Here is a 23,938-nt window from a genome sequence, read left to right as displayed (position 1 = left end):
AAGCCACACAATCCAAGGGATAATTAGAAATGGGTGGTAAATGTTCACTTTGCTAGAGGCACTCACCCATATGCCATGAAAGCATATAAACGAACAACACTTCTTTGCTAATATATCACTGGTTCAAGTTTCTTAGTATTTTGATAACTGTAGTTCCTGCAACTACTTCCTCTAAAAGTTGCAGGAGCACTTAGTCCCATGGTGCAATTATTAAAATTAAGCTCAATGGCCAATTCTGGAAGATCATTGGACTGACCTCTTAGGCTGCAACAGTACCTCCTATTTCAGGTTTATAGTCAGCATTAATTACCCCACTTCCATAATATCAAACAAAGAACTGCGGTCACTAGAAATCCGAAACAAAAATAAAAATTATGAGAAAAATGCAACAGGCCTGTTGAGAGAAAGCAGAGTTAATGACCCTTCTTCAGAACCCTCCCTTTCTTACTTTCTGTTTTTTTTTCTCTGGCTCATGTATTCTCTCACAATTTTTTTGGTTTCTTTCTGTTTCTTGCTTTGTGCCTTTCTCTTACTCTTCCTCTCTAGATTTCCCATTCTCATTCATTCCTCATTCGCCTACATCTTTTGTAGTTTCCCCAACTCAGTACATTTTCATTCTCATTTCATCAAGCTGACCAGGCTCTTGAGATTGCAACCTAGCTTAGATTGGACACCTGATGAAGAAGCAGCACTTCGAAAGCTTGTACTTGCAAATAGACCTATTGGACTATAACCTGGTGTTGTGTGACTTTGAACTTTGCCCACCCCAGTCCAACACTGGCTCCTCCACATCATGACAATCATTCCTGACAGGCCACAAGACAACATGATATTAGTTTAGCGCTGATTTTTAGATTAGATTAGATTACTTACAGTGTGGAGATAGGCCCTTCGGCCCAACGAGTCCACACCAACCCGCCGAAGCACAACCCATCCAGACCCGTTCCCCTACATTTACCCATTCAACTAACACTACAGGCAATTTAGCATGGCCAATTCACCTAACCTGCACATTTTTGGACTGTGGGAGGAAACCGGAGCACCAGGAGGAAACCCACGCAGACACGGGGAGAATGTGCAAACTCCACACAGTCAGTCGCCTGAGGCGGGAATTGAACCCGGATCTCTGGCGCTGTGAGGCAGCAGTGCTAACCACTTGTGACCGTGCCACCCACTTTTGTTTTAACAAATTTCCTCCCAGCTCTCCTGAAGGTCTCTCCTGGATAACAACAGCCTTCAGCGATTTGTGAGTAAATGAACATTGTGTCTACGATGACAATGCATTCAAAATAAGAACATTATAAATTCTCAACAAATAAAACAATTCATGGGTTCAGATATTAAAAACTAGTCACTGGAAGTAAGATATGTTTGAAAATCTAATGGAGTACCAGAACGTTTAGACCAAGAGTCCTTTCAAATATCAAAGCTGGGAATCTCACCAATGAAAGCAAAAACTTTGGCTAAAATCTGATATTGATTCAAAGAACAAAGAAAAATATAGCACAAGGAACAGGCCCTTCAGCCTCACCAAGCCTGTGTTGATTCCTAAACCTTATTTCGACCCACTACTTATTGCCCATATGTGTTTTTTATCCGTGTGTTTGTCTCCTGTTCATGTATCTATTAAGATATGCCTCAGCGCTGCTAACATGCCTGTTTCCACCAATGGCAGTGCATTCCAGGCACCCACCACTCTCTATTAGAAAGGTTTTCCCTGCACTTCTCCCCTAAACCTCACTCCTCTTGCCTTGAACCTGTGCCCTCTTGTAGCTGACCTTTCCACCCTGAAAAAAGTCTCTATCTTTGCCTTTCATTATGCTCTAGGCCTCTATCAACCTCTGTATTTCCAGTGAAAACAATCTGAGTTTATCCAAACTCTCCTCATAACTAAAACCCTCTCGATCAGGCAATGTCCTGGTAAACCTCGGCATCCTCTCCAAAGCATCCACGTCCTTCTGGTAGCGTAGTGACCAGAACTCAGTGAGAAGTCAGATTGCAATCTAAGGAATCTACATTTCCAGCAGAAAGCTGGAAACTGGTCTTGGGAATTTGAGCTTGCACCCACTGTTACTTTTCAGTCTATGCTTCCTGATCACTCTGCATGATGGTGGCACTCACAATGCTGAGAATCAGGGGTTCAAACCCACTGCAGCTGGTGGTGAAAGTAACATTCACTTCATGCATCTGGAATGAATTAATTCATGTTAATATCAATATGTAGGTGGACTGGGAAAATTGAATTGGGACAGCATATCCCAAAAAAAGGAATTTGTGAGATGTCTATGAGATGGTTGTTTGGAGCAGCTTGTAGGACAGCTCATTAGGGAACAGGCAGTTCTGGATTTGGGGATGTGTGATGAGGCAAATTAGGGAGTTTAAGGTGAAGGAATCCCTATGGAGCAATAACCATAATATGCTAAACTTCACCCCATAGTTTGAAAGGGAGAAGCTGGAATCAGATGTAACAGTGTTACAGTTCAGTAAGGGTAATTACAAAGACGTGAGGGAGGAGCTGGCCAGAGTTGATTGAAAAGGGAGCCTAGCAGGGAAGGTGATGGAGCGGCAATGGCAGAAGTTTCTGGAGTAATTTGGGAGGCACGGCAGAAATTCATCTCAAGGAAGAAGAAATATACTAAAGGGAGGATGAGGCAACCATGGCTGACAAGGGAAGTCAAGGATTGCGTAAAAGCAAAAGAGAAAGCATGCAATCTAGTGGGAAGTCAGATAATTGGGAAGCCTTTAAAAACCAGCAGAGGATAACTAAAAAAGCAATAAAAGTGGAGAAGATGAAATATGAGGGTAAGCTAGCTAGTAATATAAAAGAGGATTGTTTTTAGTATCTAAGAGGTAAGAAAGAGGCAAGCGTGGACATTGGGCCATTGGATAATTAGGCTGGAGAAGTAGTAATGAGGAGTAAAGAAATGTTGGAGGAACTGAATAGGTACTTTGCATCAGTTTTCATGGTGGAAGACACCAGTAGAACTTCAAGAGAGTCAGGGGGCAGAACTGATTGCTGTGGATCTCACTAAGGAGAAGGTGCTGGGGAAGCTGAAAGACCTGAAGGTGGATAATCCTTTAGAAGTGAGATGAGGAGGAATTTATTCAGAGAGTGGTGAATCTGTGGCACTCATTACTCCAGAATGGTGTGGAGGCCAAGTCATTGACCGTATTTAAATACAGAGATAGATAGGTTATTGGTGAGTAAGGGGATCAAGAGTTAGTAGTATCATGGCCATAGGAACTCAGGTTTGCAGAAACTTCCCTGCAGATTGAAGGACTGATGAAACTGGAACATTTGCTTTATTCTCTTTGGGGATGAGGGGTGTTCAAGAGGAGATATGATTCAGGCATTTAAAGCAATAGAGGGAGCTAACAGGCTCTGAGGGGCTGACTTAATTTAGAATTGTGCAAGCTAAAATGGACCATTCTCCAAATGTTTCACCAGGCTACTCAACTGTGGAAGTCATCACTTTCAGGCCCACTCCTTTTCTGAACTGTCCTGTGCCAATGGGCACTGCCAGAACAAACCACCTGATCATGATCAGGAAGAACCATACATACTTTGTCAAGATATATGGAAGTCAACCATAATCCTGCATCATTTATTCAGATGGAGTCAGTTTAGTCACCTCAGCATCCCATTTGGTAGTGATTTTACAATTGGACAATGGAGGGAGCTCATTTTAAGTCACCTCAGCTGACTGAATCCAGTTATTAGACCAGCCTTAAGCCTAGGGGTTTTGTGGTAAAGTGGTAGTGTCCCAACCTTTTTCTCAAAAGACCTGGCTTCAAGTTCTATCTGCTCCAGAGGTGTGTTGTAACATCTCTGAACAGGTTGATACTTAAACCTCTGTGGTTGTGGGTTCAAGTCCCACTTCAGAATATTCAACACACAGTCCAGGCTAATGCTGCAGTGCAGTCCTGAAGGAGTGCTATCTTTTGGATAAAGATTAAGCCAGGGGTCTGTGACGTTCAGGCAAATGTACAGATCCTAGGGCATTGTCTGGAAGAAGGAATTCTCCCTACTGTCCTGTTTTAATACTTATCCCTTGGTCAATCGCACTAAGACAGATGATCTGGTCAAGTTTCTCACTGCTGTGCACAGTTGTGTTAAATGATTCTTTAGTTGACTACATGTCAGTAACTGGAAAATGCTTTGGGACTTTCTGAGGTGAAAATTGCTGGATAAATGCGAGTTCTTTATGTTTCCTTTCGACAGCCAACATCACAGACTAGCGCAATCTGAAAGTAAAGCGTAGGAATGACTGAAACAATCGTGGGGAAAAGGCTAACCTCATTGCCTGACAGGTGGTACATCCTAGCTTCTTGCAACAAATGGAAGACATCAGGGTTTTGCCGAACAAGTTCATCGCCCTCCACTTGCTCCACAAAGTACCAGGGGTCCAGGAGGGGGAGACGTACATGCCTGAGGACTTGGGGGAGCTGATGGCACCTCTCAGACTCCCGATAGCGCACCCAACGCATCACTGTCTCAAACACTTGCTCCTCATCCGTCACGTACAGCTCGTCGCTCCTCAGGATATCCGAGAGAATCTCCGCTGGCAGTTCCAGGAACTCCTCGTGAGTCAATACCTGAGGGAAGTTCTGAATGATGTAGCTCTGAACGCGTCTCCGCAGGCTGTCCAGGGAGTGAGTGTCGGCTAGCCGGAGGATTCCCACGCAGTTGTCCGGGTGCACTGCATCCATCAGGAAGCTGGCACATGCATCCACCATCCGCAGGAACTATTGGACAAGGAAACAGCCACATGGTCAGTGGTGACAAAATTTCTCCCTTCCTATACCACCCTCACCCTGTGGACCTGGCTTTTCTTATCCTTAAACCTCCTGCCTCTCCTCTCCATACTCTGGGTGTTCCACTAATATAGAATCCCTGTAGTGTGGAAACAGGCCCTTTGGCCCAGCAAGTCTATGCCGACCCTCCGAAGAGTATCCTACCCAGATCCATTCCCCGACTTTATTACTCCACATTTATCCCTGACTAATGCACCTAACCTACACTACGGGGCAATTTAGCATGGCCAATTCACCTAACCTGCACATCTTTGGATTGTGGGAGGAAAACCCATGCAGACACAGGGAGAATGTGCAAACTCCACACAGAAAGGCACCCGAGGCTGGAATTGAACCTGGGTCCCTGGTGCTGTGAGGCAGCAGTGCTAACCACTGAGCCACTGTGCCACCCTCCTCCCTCCTTCACTTTGTCTTCAAGTTATGAACTCAGACTGTGAGGTGAGTCCCATCACAAATCAAACCTGATTCTCATGGCTATACAATATACAAGAGAGTGGAAATCCTTGTTGATGTTACTCCCAACCCCTGGTCTCTGAGGCCAACTAACTAACATGACCTCTCCCATTTCACCTCATTTCACAATGGTGAAACAAATCTTATTTATTCAATAAAGCAGCAACTTCCAGCTTTACACACCAGTGGGGTACGCATTGAAAAGAAACAAGAACTTACACTTTTCACTAGCTCAGTATATTCAAAAGGTGCTAGATAAAGACTCAGATGCTTCCTTAAGGATTTAGGGAACACCAATTTAAAGCCTCTATCTGGAAAGCAAGCATCAACATTCCAGTCTTGAATGGAAGGACTGTTGCACTGTCAGAGGTGCCATCTCTGAGCAAAGACATTAAACTGAGGGTCAGTCTGCCTTCTCACACAATTTAATCAAATACTCCCCCAGTGCAGGTACATCATGGGCATGTGCAAAATATAACTTCCTCTGTAGCAAATGTTTACTGCATCCAATCTGGGAATACATGACAGGCAGAAGAAAAGGAGTCTGCTTTGCACCTACCTGGTGCTGAACCTGCTCTGAAGTGCATCAGGTCTTGGTTAGAGCACAAACATCAATGCAGGTCAACTCTGTTAGAGGACTCTCCTCCAGCTGATACGTTTAATTTCCAAGTGATCACAAAAGACCCATTGCACTATTTTGAAGAACAGCAAGGGAGTTAGCCCCAGCATCCTGGCCAATATTTATTCCTCAAGCAACATCACATAAATTGGTTTTCTGGTCATTAGCTCTATGCTGATTGTGGAGTTTGATGTGTCCACCTTGGCTGCTGTGTTTCTGACATTACAAGGTTTTCGAAGTATTTCATTAGATGTAAAGTCCTTTGGAATGTCCTGTGGTCATGAAACATATTATCTAAATGCAAGCCTAACTATCTTGACTCTGTAGTAATCTACACTGTACCTGCCCTGACAGTTTGATGGAATTATGGTAGTTCTTCTCTGTTCCATGCACTCTGTTTAAAGCTCACTGGAATAGAAAGAGTTGAAGTCCTCGCCATTAACTTTTGCCGCTTAAAAATGTCACATAAACAAAACTTTAAACAAGAAATAAGCTGCAAGAAAAGGGAGGCATTGTGTAAAGTATTTGTTTCTAATCCAAAAGGCTAACTGCTTGGTTTAATGATGAGAAGAACTGGAGGAGATGTGACAAGTACGTTTTGTAGAATGTTGAGGGAGGAGTGGTCACAATATAATATGGACTTGGAGTGGAGGATCCATCTTGGCCTACTCCTGAGATTACCCAGCATCACAGATGCCAGTCTTCAACCAAATCAAATCACACTATGTATTGTCATGAAATGGCTGAAGGCAATGGATACTGCAAAAGCTATGACCCCGACAACATTCCAGCAACAGTACTGAAAAATCTGTGCTCCAGAACCTGCCATTACCCTAGCTAAACCTCTCAGTACAAGTACATCATTGGCATCTACCGCCAATGTTCACAAAAAGCAGGACTGGTGTAGTCCATTATCACTGCATCAGTCTAATCTTAATCGTTAGCAAATTGGTGGAAGGGGTAGTTGACAATGTTATCAAGTAACACTAAGTCATTATTAACCTGTTTAGTGATGCTCAGTTTGAGTTCTGACGGGGCCATTTAACTCTTGACCTCATTACAGCTTTGGTCCAAACATGGACAAAGACTAGCTCATATAGCGATGTCAGGATGAATGACCTTGAAGGCAAGGCCGCATTTCACCAAGTGTGGCATCAAGAAGTCCAGCCAAACTCAATCAATAGGATTCGGGGGAAAGCTCCTTGCTGGTTGGAATCATACCAAGAACAAAGGAAAATGATTGTGGTTATTGCTGGTCAATCATCTCAGTCTCAAGGATATCACTGACAGAGTTCCTTGAGGTAGTGCCATAGGCCCAACCATCTCCATCAAAATCCTTCCTGCTATCATAAGGTCAGAAATGGGAAACATTTATTGATGATTTCACAATGCTCAGCATCATTCACAGCTGTCCAGATACTGACCGATGCAAAAAAACAACCAATTTCAAAACACAAACCATTCAAATCCCAGAGCAACTTAAGAGTGGTATGTCATTGACAACAAATTACTATAAACTTAGTTTAAAGGATCCATTCATATAGTTTCTCTATTATACCTCAGCATCAAACAGAGTGCTCTAATTGGTCTTAAGGATCTTGTATCCCAACTTCTATCAATAATTGCAGCTCATCTCTTCAGTATTCTAAATGTTGCAGCAACAATCTTTACACACAAGGACTCTACTTTAAAGATCAGCATTTAAACTTGAAAATTGATCTGTGCCCATAAACATCTTGGGCTACTAAGTGACAAATAATATTCCCACCCCACAAGTGCCAGGCAATGACCTCTCACCAATAGATAGAGTCTAACCATCTCCGTATGACATCCACGGCATTACCAGTGATCAGAAACTGAACTGGACTAGATCTATAAATAATGTGGCTACAAAAGCAAATCTAACTAGGAATTTTGCAGGGGACACCTGACTCCTGATTCTCCACTTAACCTGGGTGAATGCAGTTCCAACAACAGTAATAAAACTCAGCACCATCCAGACAAAAAAGCAGCTCAGTTCATTAGCACCCACTGTCTTCTAGACTCACTCTTTTCAATGCCAACTCACAATGGCAGAAGTGTATACCATCTACAAGATGCGGTGTAGTAATTAACTATGGCTGCTTTGACAGCAGCTTCCAAACCCTTTCCCACTGAGAAAATCAAAGGCTGCAGATACATGAATGGAATGCCATCACCTGCAAGTTTCCTTCCAAACCACCCAGCAGACTGATTTGGAATTGTGTCAGCCTACTTTCACTGTCACTGAACCGATATGCTGGAACTCTCTCCTTAATAGCGCTGGCGGTGTATTTACAGACTAAGGACTGCAACAGTCAAGAAGGTGGCTACCCACCACCTACTCAAAATGAGCAGGATGAGCAGAAAAATGGTAATATCGTCTGTAATTCTTGCATCCCATAAAAGAATAAATGAAAATAATAATATTGGATATGGCCAACTATGAAGGAATGCGAATAAAACTTTGGTGAAAATGATTAACAAAGAAGCAGAGCAACGATGTGTCAGTTTTAAAGGAGCAAAAGCAACATTTAGACTAAATATTTTTCACAAATTAATAAGAAAACACGAGTCATGGATACGTACAAAAGCAAGGGGTGAGGATAAAAATGAACCTGAAGATTTGGACATATGCAAAGTAAAAAAAATAACACAGGGAGGATGACAACAGGAAATGTGCTAATCTCAGGAAAGAGGTTAAAAAGACAAAGAGGAAATAGGAAATGGAAATATCCCAACTAATTTTTTTAAAATGGCATAACACATCCTAAAGTGACCACAGTAGAGGAAAGATAGTGTCGAGCTACTGGAGACAATATGGGTTGTTAAATAAATACCATGCCCCAGTTTTCACTAAAGAATTTGACAAAAAGGAAATGATGGGAGTAGCAGGAAATGGGCTATTAGAAAAGTTAAGGTCGAAAGAAAGGAGTTTGTTACACAAATATAATGAGCACAAGATGCTGACAATGACTGCATCTGCATATAATCAAAGAGGAGATAGCAGAGGTAGTAACATAAATGTCCTGTACCAATATTGAATAGGACAAGTAATAGAGCCTAAAGACAAAATTGCAAATATAATTTCTGTCTTCAAAGGGGAGATAGACTAATTTAGAGAACTTTGGCCAGTTAGCTTAATGCCCATAGTGGGAAAGATATCCTGTCACTAAAAATGAACTATACTGTATGCAATAATACCCAGTATAGATTTCAGGAAGCTCAGATTCAATTGATCTCATTGCATTGTCTGACGGAATAGCACTAAGTGTAGACAGGGCAATGTAGTGCATGTGGTGGGCATGGGCTTACATGATGCCTTTGATACTAACAGCCGCATGATAATTGTTCTGGGCTAGCCAGTTAAGGATAATTTAGCAGACTGGGAGAAAGTGAAGAGTGATGTCCTGCAGAAATCCATGATGACATCATTATTGTTCACCATATCCAACAAAGATGTTTTTTTCATTCATTCACAGGATGAGGGCATCACTGACTGGGCAGCATTTGTTGCCCATCTCTAATTGCCCAGACAGCAACTAAGAGTCAACCACATTGCTGCGGGTCTGGAGTCACATGTGGGCCAGACGGGGTAAGGATGGCAGTTTCCTTCCTTAAAGGACTTTAGTAAAGCAGAAGGGTTTTTCTAACAATTGAAGATAGATCCTTGGTCAAATTTTAGACTCTTAATTTGGGCTCAAAAACTTGAGAATTGGTGCAAAATTTGAAGTTGACACCAAATTCACTAATAAAGTGGAGGAATATACAAGAAAAGAAGACTTAAACTGGCTTGCAGACTGGATAAATGAAGGGGACAAATAAACAGGTAGGCACTGATAAAATATAGGGAACCTTAGTTAGAATACATTTGTTTGCTGTTCTAATCTCCATACTAGAAAAAGATTATTAGAAGTGGAGAATGTGCATGAAAGATTCCCAATGATGCTACCACATTTAAGAGGTTGCAACAATCAGAGAGTTTTGAGCAGGGAGCTCACTTTTCCTGGAGGTGATATAAAAGAGCAGACATTTCTCAAATTATTAAGAGTTGGAGAAGATAGATTTTGAGAACTGGCTTCACCATGACTATGACTATGTCTGCATTGAAGAGGCATGCATATATGGAAGCCACTAACAGATGAACCAAAGCATTTCTTTATGCAGAGAAAGGTGGTAAAGTGCAGGCCACTGTCATATGAAAGAGTTCAGACAGATGACATTGATGCATTTGAGGGGATGCAAACAGGAGGGAGAAGGGAATGAAGGAACATGGAGACAGAGATAGAAAATAGTAACTTGGGAGTGGGACTCTCATCTGGAGAACAAATATGGGCACAGGCTAATTAGACTAAATGTGTTGATACTGTGCTGCTGAACTGATGTGGGTTTCAGAGTAAGAGAACTACAACAGAGACAGCAAAATGCACTGGTGTGAAAACCACACCATCCTGCTGTTTACAGACAAATCTGGACACGTGTTTCTGTGTTTTGAAACCATAAGGGAATAGCTTTCTCAGACAACTGATAAATAACAAACAAGCTGTGCTTTTCAGAGCTGCAGCACCAGCTGCCCAACTCATACGGTAAAGATAGTATCAGTTTCAGGGTAATTTGAGAGGCCTGAACCCGTGTTGTATTTTCAAATCAAATCAGAGTGACTGCAAATGTGGAGAGGGAGAAGCTGAGATGTTTATCGTCGATATCTGTAATATGTTTTATTGCTCCCTATACAGACAGAAAGTGTATAGTTTGTGGTGAGATGCAAATACTTCAGTTGGTGTCTTAGATTCCGCATGCTGGAATCAATCATGTGTACACAACAGATATTTTGCTTTAAAATTGGAGTCAATCACTGCCAATGGGAGATGTTGGGTGGGGGGCATGTTTGGGGGATGTGCCAGCCTGTGCCACCTCACTCCTGATGGGCACTCATCTTTGCCTTCAAACTTGGTGATGGCAATCAACTATTGTACTTAATAATCAGCCATCAGTTCGTTCTTTGAGGCAAATGAGCTGGCTTACATCTTCAGTCTCCCTGACGAGTCGAGATGGTTCCAGTTCTTTAAAAGACTCTTCAATGACTACTCCAGCTTCCCTTAAGGTGTTGATGAGAGTTGAACCTTTGATGATGCCTTTAGCTGGCTTTACTTCATGGGTATAATTTGCTTTTTATGCATTGAGAACTTTAACAGGTTCCCCCTGACGGGTCAAGTGTGACCAGTTTTCTGCTCTAAGGCTTATTTCATAGTTATTCATAACGCCAGATGCGACATCAAACTGGTGCCAAAAGAGGAAAACAGCAGATGTCTGACTTAAATGAATGAACTGTGAATTAAATGAATGAAAATTGGGAAATACATATTAGGAAGCTTACGGAAGACTGTTAGAAAGGGATCACAACTGCTGGTTTGTCTTCAGTAAGACTGGGGAAGCAGGTGAACAGGCCATGAAGAGATCCCTAGAGGCAGGTACATGTCTGGCAACAAATACAGGAGTAGTCGAGCCATGTTTTGTTACTGCTAATGTGGAGGCGGTGTTATGGGAGCTGCATTGCAAGGAATATAATCCTCCATAACACCCCACGATAATATCTTCTTTAGTCAGCATTGCAGGAAACCTGCAATGAAATGCACACTGGGCTTAGGTTGCTATAGGAATGATCATAGTGAATGATGCAACTCAGTTATGCTCTCAGCTACCTCAGTTGACTGAACTCTGTGGGCTTTGCCATAGGAAGATGTCCCAGCATCCCCAGAGGTAGGCAGCAACATCTTGTCAGCTGCGATCGTGGCTACAGGTAAATTTGGAATGGGATTCTTTCTAAACATATCATGGGAGGTAAAGCACAACCTGTTGTGATAGAAGTGTACCTCTGGAAAACAATGTAGGTCAGATATTCACACATCTTCATGATAGCTCCCACATTCTGTTGTTACATTTTACTTTGTGAAGGGGAAGTTTCCCTTGGTACGTGTGTGCTAGCTCTGGCTGCAGATGTGTGTGTCCGACAGACAGTGTGAAATCTCTCTCAAGCAGCCTAACCTGGTACAGATTACCCCCCTCTTCTGAGCAGAAATATCCCCCAAACTTCAATATGGACCATCTGATGCATAGTTTTGATGAAAAGCAAACTGTGGAATGTGTGCAATTCAATAGCATCAGTTCCAGTAGACGCTTGAGGCAACAAACCACAAATAATAATTTCGAATAACTGTCACGAAGACTCATTGAAAGCATTAGTGACAGTTAGAAGAATGAAACAATAGGGGAAATTCAGTTAACAATGAAGGGCTAAGGAAAGTTAAGCTATCCAGTCCCGAGCAACCCTTTGGTTTCATGGGAACAGACTGTTCTTGACATGATACATCTTCACCTCCGGCACCCTTTCTCAACATCAGTTTTTCCATCCGTTTTAATATGGAAGTGAAAGCCCGGTTTGCTGACGATGGGAACTTCCAACACCTCCCATTACCCAACTCCTCCGTGTCTCCAAGGGCTCAAATAGAAATCCCCTCCAATGTAACACCATATAACATCATGTTGCCCCAGAGTACAGTGACAAAACATGGAAACAACTGCCCCCACAGTGGAAGGTTCGTTAGCTGCTAACCTGAAAGAGACTGGCAGCTTCCAAGGTCGCCTGGACATTCTGTCTGGTGATAGAGACTTTGCTGGTGTAAGTGTACTCCAGTAACATCTGCATGGTATCCGCATCGACTCCCTTAATCACTATCTTTTCTTCATGCTTTTCTTTAAGATCATTGCAAAACATCGCCCTGGGAGAGAAAAGAAACCTTGCATAAGACAATGAATCATTCATTTCCTTTGTCCTTTGCCTGCTCTGTCTTCCCTTTTGTTGAAAGCAGATCATTTGGAGAAGGTGAGACAGGTTCAAATATAGATTTCTTCCCAGGTATTGTTAAATTCCACTCTGTGATCAAACAGCATATCTCACAGCACACAAGCAGCTCTTCAGGTCATCCTACCTGACCCACAGTTTGATCAATCTGCTCAATGAGTCCCACATCCAATCCTCCTTTCTTGTAGAACTGTACATTTCTCATTTTCAATATATATCCAATTCTCCTTTGAAAGTTATAATTGAATCTATTTCTAAATCATCACCATGGCTGTGTTAAAAAAACTTCCTTTCTTCTGATTTTTTTAAGCTAATTATCTTAAATCTGTTACCTTTGCTTATCAGCCCTCCAGACAGTGGAAGCAATCCTTCTGCCCTTATCTCATGATTTTGAACACTTTTATCACATCTCCTCTTGATCTTCTCCAGCTGCTGTAAGGCAAATCCCAGATTCACCAGTTTTTTATCCCCATGACTGGAATTTCTCATCTCTAATATGCTTGTCCTCTGCACTCTCTTCAAAATTTTCAAATAACAAACAAGATGGAAAGAACCCAAGGGGACACAATTTGCTCTTAGAAATGAAGATCAGTTGCCAGATCTCCCCTTCACACACCAGCCAAAATGAATGCAATGTAAAATATGTTTTGCAGAAGACTGTGGATTTGATCTCCCTCTGGGACTTGAGAGCAAAAATCAATACTGCCCCTCCCCATCTCAGAGCTCCGGTGGAAGAGTGCTGGAGGAACAATTTAGGTGTTTGGCTAAACAACTGGATCCCCACAGAAAAGCTGCCTTGCTAGAGTACCAGTAATCAGACCCGAGCCCACTAAAAGCATTCTGGGAGAAGTGAAGTATTTTACAGATGACCTTATAACTGCTGTTTGAGGTGATACCTTCAGTCTGGGAAGTCACTTGTATTTTTAGCACATGGACATTTATCTGAGTTTGTAATTTACTGGCATATTTTCCATGGACTGGAATATATATGAAGGATCAGTGGCAACTCAAACCTTCTGGAGTCCTTAGTTGCCCTAAGTCTGTGGCACTTTATTTCAGCTGGTGCCATCAGCAAATATTAGACTCTTTGCCTGCTTCCCATTTTGGAATCCCAGAGGACATGGCCTCTTGAGGTGAGCACCTGCCAACCACAATTCTTCCCAAGCCTTAGTCCTTCTGATTTGATGTAGTTGTGAGCGACAGACTCTGTTGTAGAAATAAGTCTAACTTTAAGTGAAGGCATGTACAGTTAATGGGCTGCATTTTAAAATATAACAGGTCTTCCTGTCCTTTCCCTTCTTCTCATTTCACTCTAATGTGTCCACAGTGAACATAGCAAATCAATGAAGTTCTAGATTGAACAGAGAATGGGATATTTTATGCTGGATTATTGTGAGTTTGGTGAGTATAATGTAAATTGTTGGTATGGTAATATCAGAGTGGGAAATCAATTCAATCTCCCTCAAATTATTATATTTGAATTTCAACTGCTGGTAGTCTCTGGCTGAAGAAATCCAATTGTTTTTAGTGTACTGGCTGCCTTGCTGTAATCATGTGATCTCCTCCTCTGCAGCAAGTCTGTGCTACCATTTCACACATCACTTGAAACGTGGATTCAGGAATGGTGCCACTAAAAATGTGTGGATATTCAGTGCTGGAAGAGAGCGATCTACCATAAAACAGAAACAGCCATGAATGCCGACCTACAAATGTGTTTTCAGCCTGAAAGAAAAGATGAATGCGCTGGAAAAGAAGGCAGCAAGGCTAGTACAATTGCAACATTGAAGAGGCATTTGGATGGGTATATGAATAGGAAGGGTTTGGAGGGATATGGGCCAGGTGCTGGCAGGTGGGACTAGATTAGGTTGCGATGTCTGGTCAGCATGGACAGGTTGGACCAAAGAGTCTGTTTCCGTGCTATACATCTCTATGATTCTATGACTATAAAAATGACAACCCCTACAGACTGGATGATCAGCATGGCAGCAGCGATAAAACCTGGAAAACTGAGACTGTGTGTTATTCCAATGGATCTCAATAAAGCTATGAGGGATCATACCACTCCCAAGCCACCCACTGAAGAAATTCTGACACAACTTTGTTTCTCTCAATGCAAAGGATGGTAGTGGCAAATGAAGCTGCAATTCTTCAACTACATTCTGGACCCATTCTGGAGATACGGATGGTTAATGTGTTGTTTGGTGTTTCCATGAGAGCATCACTGCAGACAGCATGAGGTAGTCAATGATCTTCCTGTAGTGGAAGATATTGTGAGTGATTTGTTGATCTATGAAGGAGGGGACATAATGAAACAAACTATCATAGTATGATGTCTTAACAGAATTCCCCGGCTAACCCTAACGCTGAACAAGAAAAAGATACGATTGAAAAAGACAAACATCAAGTACATAAATCACGTATTGACAGCAAAATGACTTTGCCTGGATCCCGACTCAGTAATAGCTGTAGTACAGATGCAGTGACCAACAAATGTGAATGCAGCGTAATGATTTGTTGGAAGATTGAACTGTTTTGCAAAGTTATTAGTGTGTGAGCCTCCCTGCAAGCAATGATTTGCTGAAAGATTGAACTGTTTTGCAAAGTTATTAGAGTGTGAGCCTCCCTGCAAGCTCACTGCTAAGGATGTGCAGTGATATTGAGGCACAGAACAAGATGGCGGTGGTGACTGGGTAGGAAGTGTTTGGGCTCTTGTGGCAGCAGTTTGAGCGATGGCTTCAGCATCGGCAACTTGGTGGGTCTAGTCTGTCCCTCCTTGCCATGGTGACGATGTGGCAACTTTGGTTTTGGCAGTGTGTTGGGTCTGATCCGGAAATCTCAGCTTTGGCTGCTTCGGCAGTGTAGCCACTTCAGAACCCAGGAGCCGTGGAGGAAACAAAAGATGAACTTTATCTTAATTTTATCTCAATTATTTCTTTTATAATTTCTCTAATTAAAATGGAAAGCGACTTATTGACATCTCACTGTATTTTCATAAATGCAAGTGACAAATTGATATCCTGTGGTATACTAAGAAGCAGAATTTACTAGCATCAGACAATTACTGACAACAATGCCACTGCTGAGAAACATCAATGTTAATGATGAAGTCACCTTGGCATAATTACCTACATCAGGCTTCTACTTATTGACTACAGCTCCACCTTTAACATTATAATGCCAATCCAAACTAATCTCCAAACTCTGAGACTTGGCTCTCTTCTCTGCCCTCTGCAACTGGATCCTCAGCTTCCTGACCCATTGACCACAATCAGTCAGGATAGACAACAGCACCTCCTTCATGATAATCCTCAGTACTGGTGCCCCGCAAGGCTGTGTACTCAGCTCCTTATTGTGCTCCCTGTACCCTGTGCCCCATGACTATGTGCCCCATGACTATGTGACCAAATTTCATCTGAACACCATCTACAAGTTCAATGATGACATCACTGTTATAGGCCGGACATCAAACAATGACGAGACAGTATACAGGAAAGTGATAGAGTGCCTGGTAGCATGGTCTAAAGATAACAATCTCTCCTTCAATGTCAGCAAAACTAAAGAGCTGATCATCGACTTTAGGGTGCAAAGAGGAGGACATGCCCTTATCTACATTAATGAAGCTGAGGTGGAGAGAGTCGAGAGCTCCAAGTTCCTGGGAGTGACAATGACCAAGAATCTGTTCTGGACCACCCACATTAATGCGACAGTCAAGAATGCACAATGATGCCTCCTCTTCTTCAGGAGGCTAAGGAAATTTAGCATGTCCATGAGCCAGTCTATCATGCAAGTCAATCTTCCATCCATTGACTCCATCTACACTTCTTGATGCCTGGGAAAGCCAGCCAACATCATCAAAGACCTCTCCCACCCCAGTTATAATCTCTTCCAAACTTTTCTGTCAGGCAGAACATACAGAAGCTTAAACACATGTGCCAACAGGTTCAAGAACTGCTTCTTCCCCAGGAAGGAACATCACCGTAGGACTGAGCAAGTGCCAGAGAAATTGCAAATGGCAAGATGAATGTCTGCCATTAGAAGACATCCACTATTAAACGATTGTATATGCAATACATGTGAAGAGACTGACAGAAGTGGAACTGACTAGAGTTAGAACACAGTTTTGTTAATGAATGATCATATTCTTTGCCTGTTGCGCAACTTGGGTAATTACCAACTGCAATAATACTTTTTTCGTTTTGTCTATAAATGGTAGTTGTTTGGAGAAATGCAATTTCACTTAGTGCATTAGCTGGTTTTCAGTGCCCTAAATTGCTCCACAGATCATCTGCACATTTATTTCATGAAACACATTCTTGGGTGAATATATTGCAATATATATTCCAACATCTGGTATTGACAAAATGTTAGAAACCACAAATGTACATTCCAACATATAGGGCAACACAGTGATTCAGCGGTCAGCACTGATGCCTCACAACACCAGGGACCCAGATTTGATTCCATCCTCAGGTGACTGCCTGTGTGGAGTTTGCATATTCACCCTGTGTCTGCATGGGCTTCCTCCAGGTGCTCCAGTTTCCTCCCACAGTCCAAAGATGAGCAGGTTATTAGACATGCTAAATTGCCCATAGCATTCAGGGATGTGCAGGTCAGGTGGATTAGCCATGGGAAATGCAGGGTTACGGGGACAGGGTGGAGTGTGTCTTTTTAGAGATTTGATGTAGACTTGATGGACTAAGTGGCCTGCTTCAACACTGTAAGGATTCTATGAAAACTCTAACTCCTTATAAACTAGCCATCAGGAAAACCTGACATCGAAAATCAGAGTGAGCCCTTAATGGGTACATCTTGCTATCTCGCTGAGTTACCTTTACCTTTCCCAGGAGCCAAACTGTGAAGCAGAGTGTGATCAATGTGCCACATACACCCTTCCACTGCAAATCCTGGCATCAAAACTTCAGTGACCCATTGCATCACCATAATGTGTTGGCAGTGTGCTCTGCAAGCCCAGACTTGCAACATTGCACCCCTACATTGGGTACGGTCAGCAGTCCATGTAGTTGATCAGGCCACCTCCTTGGGCTACTGCCTTGCACCTGGTGCCTAACAGTCTGCTCACAACATCCATGGCCCTAGCTCGCCCTGCTCTAACTTGCATTTGTGATTTGGTGCAGACACACAAACAGACAGATGGCCATGCTAGTGCTCCAGTGCTCAGTCAAGGGTGTCTGCATCATGAAATATATCAGTGTGCCATGTCTGTCTAGCACCTATACCACATGGCAGCAGCGCTGGCAACAAATATCCACCATCTGCAGCAATCAGGGATGGGACATGTCTGAAAGTCTTAGAGGAGTTGACCTGAACAAAGTCCACAAGGTAAAAACAATGACTGCAGATGCTGGAAACCAGATTCTGGATCAATGGTGCTGGAAGAGCACAGCAGTTCAGGCAGCATCGAGGAGCTTCAGCAAAATCGACGTTTCGGGCAAAAGCCCTTCATCAGTAATATTCCTGATGAAGGGCTTTTGCCCGAAACGTCGATTTTGCTGAAGCTCCTCGATGCTGCCTGAACTGCTGTGCTCTTTCTGAACAAAGTCCAGTAAAGTCTGTTAGTGTTTGGGGTGTCTGACCCACATGCTTAGTACCACACTGACGATGGAATTTATATTATACATTGCTTATACATGTGAAAAGCAGAACATCTTTTTGACTTGTGGATCATATCAAACAACATAACCTTTTGGCTGTTCACAATAAGTAAGGTACTGACTGTATACAATGAGCCTGTGCTTGCAGCACTGCTAGCAGAGTGTCCAACATTAGATGTGATTCTGCAATTGGACAGCATGTGTTGGATAATCATCAGTGTGTGATAGCTGGTTTAGGATTGTCAGCTGGGCTTGCAACGTGACACTTTTGCATGTACTGAAACTGTATATAACAATTCACAGAGCCCTGTGCTTTGCAACCAGATGGAACATGTACACTGTGCTTATTTCAACTCAACAGAGTAGTTGATAAATGTTTCCTGGTTCAATTTTGAGGACCTTGACCAGTTTAAAATTTAAACAAAGTTTGGCAATTAACAGTCAGTCATAATTACCTGGTGCATTCTTCATGGCAATACCTCTACCAATCAGAACTCTTCTCTCAAACAGAATAAATATTGAATTCCCTGACATTGGCATTTTTTGTGAATTGTCCTGATGAGTGCAAGATATGAAACATTGTCAAAGCGTGCCTTTTATATCAAATTGAGTTTTTTGAGAACGTAAAAAATTATGATTGATAATGGTGAACAAATAGATGTAGTATATTTGGATTTCTAAAAGACAATCAATAAATGCCCAAAACATTGACTGCACAGGCTAACAGTTTGTGCTGTAAATGATGATATTTTGGCATATAAAATGATTGGCAAAGACATGGGAAACAGAATGTCGGTATAAGTGGGTGATTTTCACACTGATAAATTAATGCTGCAGGGATCAGTGCTGTGCTCTCAGTTACTTACAATCTAGATCAGTGATATGTGTGAAATTTGCTCAGATAGAACAGCAAACTGTGAGGAGGGTACAAACAGTCTACAAAGGGCTGTAGATAGGTTAAATGAATGGGAAAAAAATGTGTCAGCAGATGAAGTATAATGTGAGACAATGTGAGATTGTCCACTTTATCAGGAAGAATAGAGAAACAGAATATTGTTTAAATGGAGACATATTTTAGAATGCCGCAAAACAGAGGGTTCTGGGTGTCCTAGCACATGACTCACAAAATGTCAGTGTGTAGGTATAGTAAAAAATTAGGAAGTCAAATGTCCTTTATTTTAATTGGGATGAAGTGTAAAAATAGGAAAGTGTTGTGGCATGTACAAGACATTGTTAAGACTATACCTGAAATAAAGTATACAGTTCTGATCTTCTTCCATAACGAGACCAGACTTGCATTAGAAGCATTTTAGAGCAAGTTCACTAGGCTGATTCCTTGGCTGAAAGGGTTGTCTCATGAGGAAATATTAAGTAGGTTGGGCCTATGCTCATTGGATTTTAGAAGTATGAGAGGTGGTCTTACTGAAAATAAGATTTGGACGGTGTTGACAGGTTCTTGCTGAGACATGGTTTCCTCTCATGATGACATTCAGACCAAAGAAGCAGCTTTAAAATAATCATTTGAGACAGAAATATGAAGAAATTTCTTCTTCAGAGGATCACGAATCTTTAAGTTTCTCTTCCACAGAGAGCAGTGGAGATTATAATTGGAAATGTTTGAGGCTGAGTTAGAGAAAATTCTGATTGACAACTGGGAAATCAAGGTTTACAGGGGACGCTGAGACATGTGGAGTTAAGACCACTGTCAAATCAGCCTGATCTTATTGAAAGACTGAGTAGGGTTGGTGGGCTAAATGACTGACTCTCACTCTTAATTCTTATGATCTCAGGTGTGACCTACAATTCTGAAGTGGCACTCTTATCTGTGAGTCTGAAGTCTGTGAGCTGAAACACTGCAAACAGTGTATATTCTGGGCTGTCACATCAATGTATTACTGTTGGGCTGCTGGCTTTTGATTGGGATGTTATATTTCTTGGGTAGATATAAAAGATCCCATGATGCTATTGGAAAAAGACCAGGGCAGCTCTTCCTAGAATCCTGATTAATATTAACTAACATTATGAAAATAGTTAACCAGATCATTATCACATTGCTATTTGTGGGACCCTGATGCCGCATTTTCAACATTTTCAACAGTGACTGTACAACGTATGAGGGCATTTTGAGATTGTCACAGGAACTTTATAAAGGCAACATCTCTCTTTCTTTCAATAGTGACTCCTAGCATTACAACATTTCCCTTTAGGTTTCCTTACAAAGCACTCTATTTTCCACTTGCAGGATGATTCTGCAACCCTGTCTAATGAAGTCAAAAATCACACGACATTGGGTTATGGTCCCATAGGTTTATTTGAAACCACAAGCTTGTGGTTTTCAATAAACCTGTTGGACTATAACCTGGTGTTGTGTGATTTTTTACTTTACCCACCCCAGTCCAACACCGGCACCTCCACATCTTGTCTATTAAAGTGTTGGGCCTGGTCCTGTACTGAGAATGGTTTTGAGGAATGGGATTAAGCTCTTTCTTGAATGGTTTCCTACAAACAGGAATAGGCTACAGAGATGCTAACAAATTTGAGTTCTGGGTCACGGCACTGCAGTGTGAATTTAGATTCGCCATGACTTGTATTTTCTTTTATGGAATACAAAAGTACTTTGGTATGGGCTGCACCAGGTTTTACATCTTTCAGCATCTTTTAGTAATTTTAGGAGGTTCCAGTGATTTATGATGCTTGTTCCAGTGGAGCTGGGACAGGATTGTGTTATTGATCTCGTCATAGTGTACCATGCAGCAGTAACTATTCTCCAGATAATGAATACCTGAAGGTCTGTAACCCACACAATAACCCACAGGGAATTACTCACGAGTCAACATTCACCTCAAAATAAGCTGCTGAGAGTGCCATGTAAAGAATCAGTGGCACCATTTGACTCTGAGTCAAATGATAAGGGGTTCAAGACCCAGTCTAGGTTTGTGGACATAAACTGTGTGCAGTACAAAGGGAAACAACATTAATGGAAGTGCTACCTTTCACATGAACTGGTTCAACTTGAAGAAGATCGAAGGTGTCCTCCAGGTGCCCTGACCAATTTTCATGCCTCAACCAAAACCAGCAGTGACTTCTGTGTGAAATTGGTTACATCAATTCAATTGCTAATTTTTAACACTTTCCCAGACTTCAAATTTAGGAGAAATTTATAATTTTTGCCTGGAATAAATATGGCTATTTATTTTTTTGTACGACCTCGCAAAGCCAAAGTTTGTCTCTCAAAAGTGAATAAATGAGTCATTATTACATTCTGCCTCTGTTTGTTTGACAACAAAGTTCTTTGCAAGTTAACAAAGGCCTAAATGAATACAGTATCTGTGACCACTATGCTTCTATATGGCAGGGGGACCTGGACATTCCATCAACAAAGAGTCCACCGCATTCTCCCGATTTAATGGGAGGACCATCAAAGGAATGCTAGTGTCTCTCTTGAAGCTAGTTCCACAAGCATTCAGAGGAAACCTCTGCAAGATGAACTGAACACTGTGTCCACCCGGATGGCTGAAATTTTCTCACTTGCCAGGAGTCTTCTTAACTTTTGAATGGTCGGTGTTCCGGAGAGGGAAAAGAACACCCTCCAAAGCCTGTCTGAAAATCTCCTTGAGGCACAGTAGCAGTAGCATCAATGACATGTAGAAACTTGCTTCCATGTGTTCCAAATGGTGACTATCTGTCTCTCAAATTGAATCACATTTTGTATCCAAACACCTCAATGATGAGGCAAAGTGGTGGCAGAGAAGAAAAGGAAAGACAGTAAATCCTGCACTCCAGATCCCGCTGTCTCATCTGACCAATGTACCCAAAGATCTGCAGGTTTATAATTGGCCTGTGAATCATATTAGGACCCAGGCCAGAAACCCGCAATCATACATTGACATCACCCTCGATTCGAGGAACAGGTGGCAATGATCTTTCTGTGCGCAAATTAGCTACTTCGTTTGCATACACACCAAAACACTTCGCAAAGGTACATCATTTGGCATTTTACTGCTTTTGAAAGTTCTGATGATGTAAATATTTATTAGGCAGATTATTTCTTTATAAATTTAAAGCCATAACAGAACACAATGCATGCAGTGAAAAGGTATGAGTCGGCCTGTCAGCTAGATGCCTGTACCCAAACACACATCTTCTTAGGTGCTCACTCCCCACAGTTTTTTGCATCCTTACATGGGCCTGTAATTTTTCCCACATTTTGAGTTGCCAACTTTATTTGCACATATTCTTTTGTCACACAATCGTCACCTTCCAATGGCTCTATATCGCCATACAGCCTTTCTTTCCTTTTTAAATATCTCTGTATTTAATAAATGCAAGTAAATGAATGAATTGATGAAAATAAATGAGGCGATTTTTATTGTTGTTTGTTGCAGAGTCTGGATATTAACAAATTTTGCTCATCCTCACATTTCCCTGATGTTCTGTCCTAATAATCACAGACAACAAGAGGAGACCACAGTGGGACACCAGGAACAATCTAGTAGCTGAAGCCATCCTTATTTGTCAGTCGTGGCAATTAAACAGTGAACAGAAAGAAGGGTACAGAGTTTCACTGGGTAAAAGAAAGTTGGTCACACAACATTGAACATCTGGAACATCATTAATGCACATTCTTTACCTCTTTATTTTAGTCTACAGCCTCCAGCTTAAAGAAGAGATTGTTATGGAATGTCTGTGGCGACACTTACCTCGAATATCAACGACTTACATTTATGTAGTGCCTCCAATACAGTAAGTAAAGATTTGGACTCTCCACAGGAGAATTATCAGACACAGATTTAACACAAATGAGATATTAGGGACAGTGAGTAGAAGTTTGGTCAAACAAGGAGGTCTTAAGGAGCTTTCTAAATGTCAGTGGTGGACAGGCAAAGGCACTTAGAGATGGAAATCAGGACTTCGGGCCTAGATAACTGATAGCTGATGCCAGGCCGAAGGAAATATCAAACAGTCTCGGCAAGTAAACAAAGAAATGTGCTGTACATTCGGCCTACCTGAAGTAACTGCTGGCAGCTGCCAGGACAACCCGGTGGCAGGAAAATTCTCTTTTATCCACACACAGGACAACATCAGTGAGGGAGCTGTCCAGCCGGAGGTCATCCAGGCCGCCCTGCAGGATGGTGGAGAAGCCAGCATCGTCGAATGTCACCGTCCCATCGGATGATCCTTCCCTCAGCCCCTCAACGGTCCAGCTATGTTTCCCAGCCTGGCAGCCCGAGCCCTTGTCAGTGCTGTTCTCCACCACATCGGCCATTTCGCATGCTACTGTCTGATTGCTCCACTCCTCGCAGGCTGAAGCAGAGTTGGTTGTAATGTTGCCCTTTGACGGATTTCCTGCTCATGACTCGCTTCTTATCAGAGACCAACACACATGTAGAACAGGAAGAGCTGCACTTTCTCATTTTTTTTTCATCTTCGCCACCCTCCTCACCCCACCCCCCCCAACCCCCCAATTGCTGTCACTGATCCGCAGTTAACTTAGCACACTGAATGATCATAATTAAATACTTTGCAACTCTTTCAAGTTTTCTTTCTGCTGTACAGGGA

General features: G+C 42.1%; 1 protein-coding gene across 2 annotated transcripts in view; it reads right to left on the bottom strand.

Annotated features, from left to right (window-relative positions):
- Positions 1-23,711, bottom strand: part of klhl6 (kelch-like family member 6) — a 47,141-nt gene extending 23,430 nt beyond the window's left edge. The window contains exons 1-3 of one of the 2 annotated variants that reach the window (XM_087993795.1): positions 23,386-23,711; positions 12,519-12,684; positions 4,426-4,746 (exon numbers count right to left, since the gene is read on the bottom strand). In XM_087993795.1, the coding sequence (XP_087849921.1) occupies positions 4,426-4,746; positions 12,519-12,684; positions 23,386-23,645 (747 nt within the window). In that variant the 5' untranslated portion in view covers positions 23,646-23,711. Of the gene's footprint in view, positions 1-4,296; positions 4,747-12,518; positions 12,685-23,385 lie in introns of both variants that reach the window. The other variant, XM_043701841.2, reaches the window with a different exon arrangement.
- Positions 23,712-23,938: the final 227 nt, after the last annotated feature.

This window comes from Chiloscyllium plagiosum, unplaced genomic scaffold, assembly GCF_037043375.1.
Source record: "Chiloscyllium plagiosum isolate Xiang-an unplaced genomic scaffold, Cpla_swu_hap1 HiC_scaffold_13, whole genome shotgun sequence".
In the NCBI taxonomy this organism is placed as follows: Eukaryota; Metazoa; Chordata; class Chondrichthyes; order Orectolobiformes; family Hemiscylliidae; genus Chiloscyllium; species Chiloscyllium plagiosum.
The sequence above is the reverse complement of the archived record's forward strand: the minus strand, read 5'-3'. Positions and strand labels throughout refer to the sequence as shown.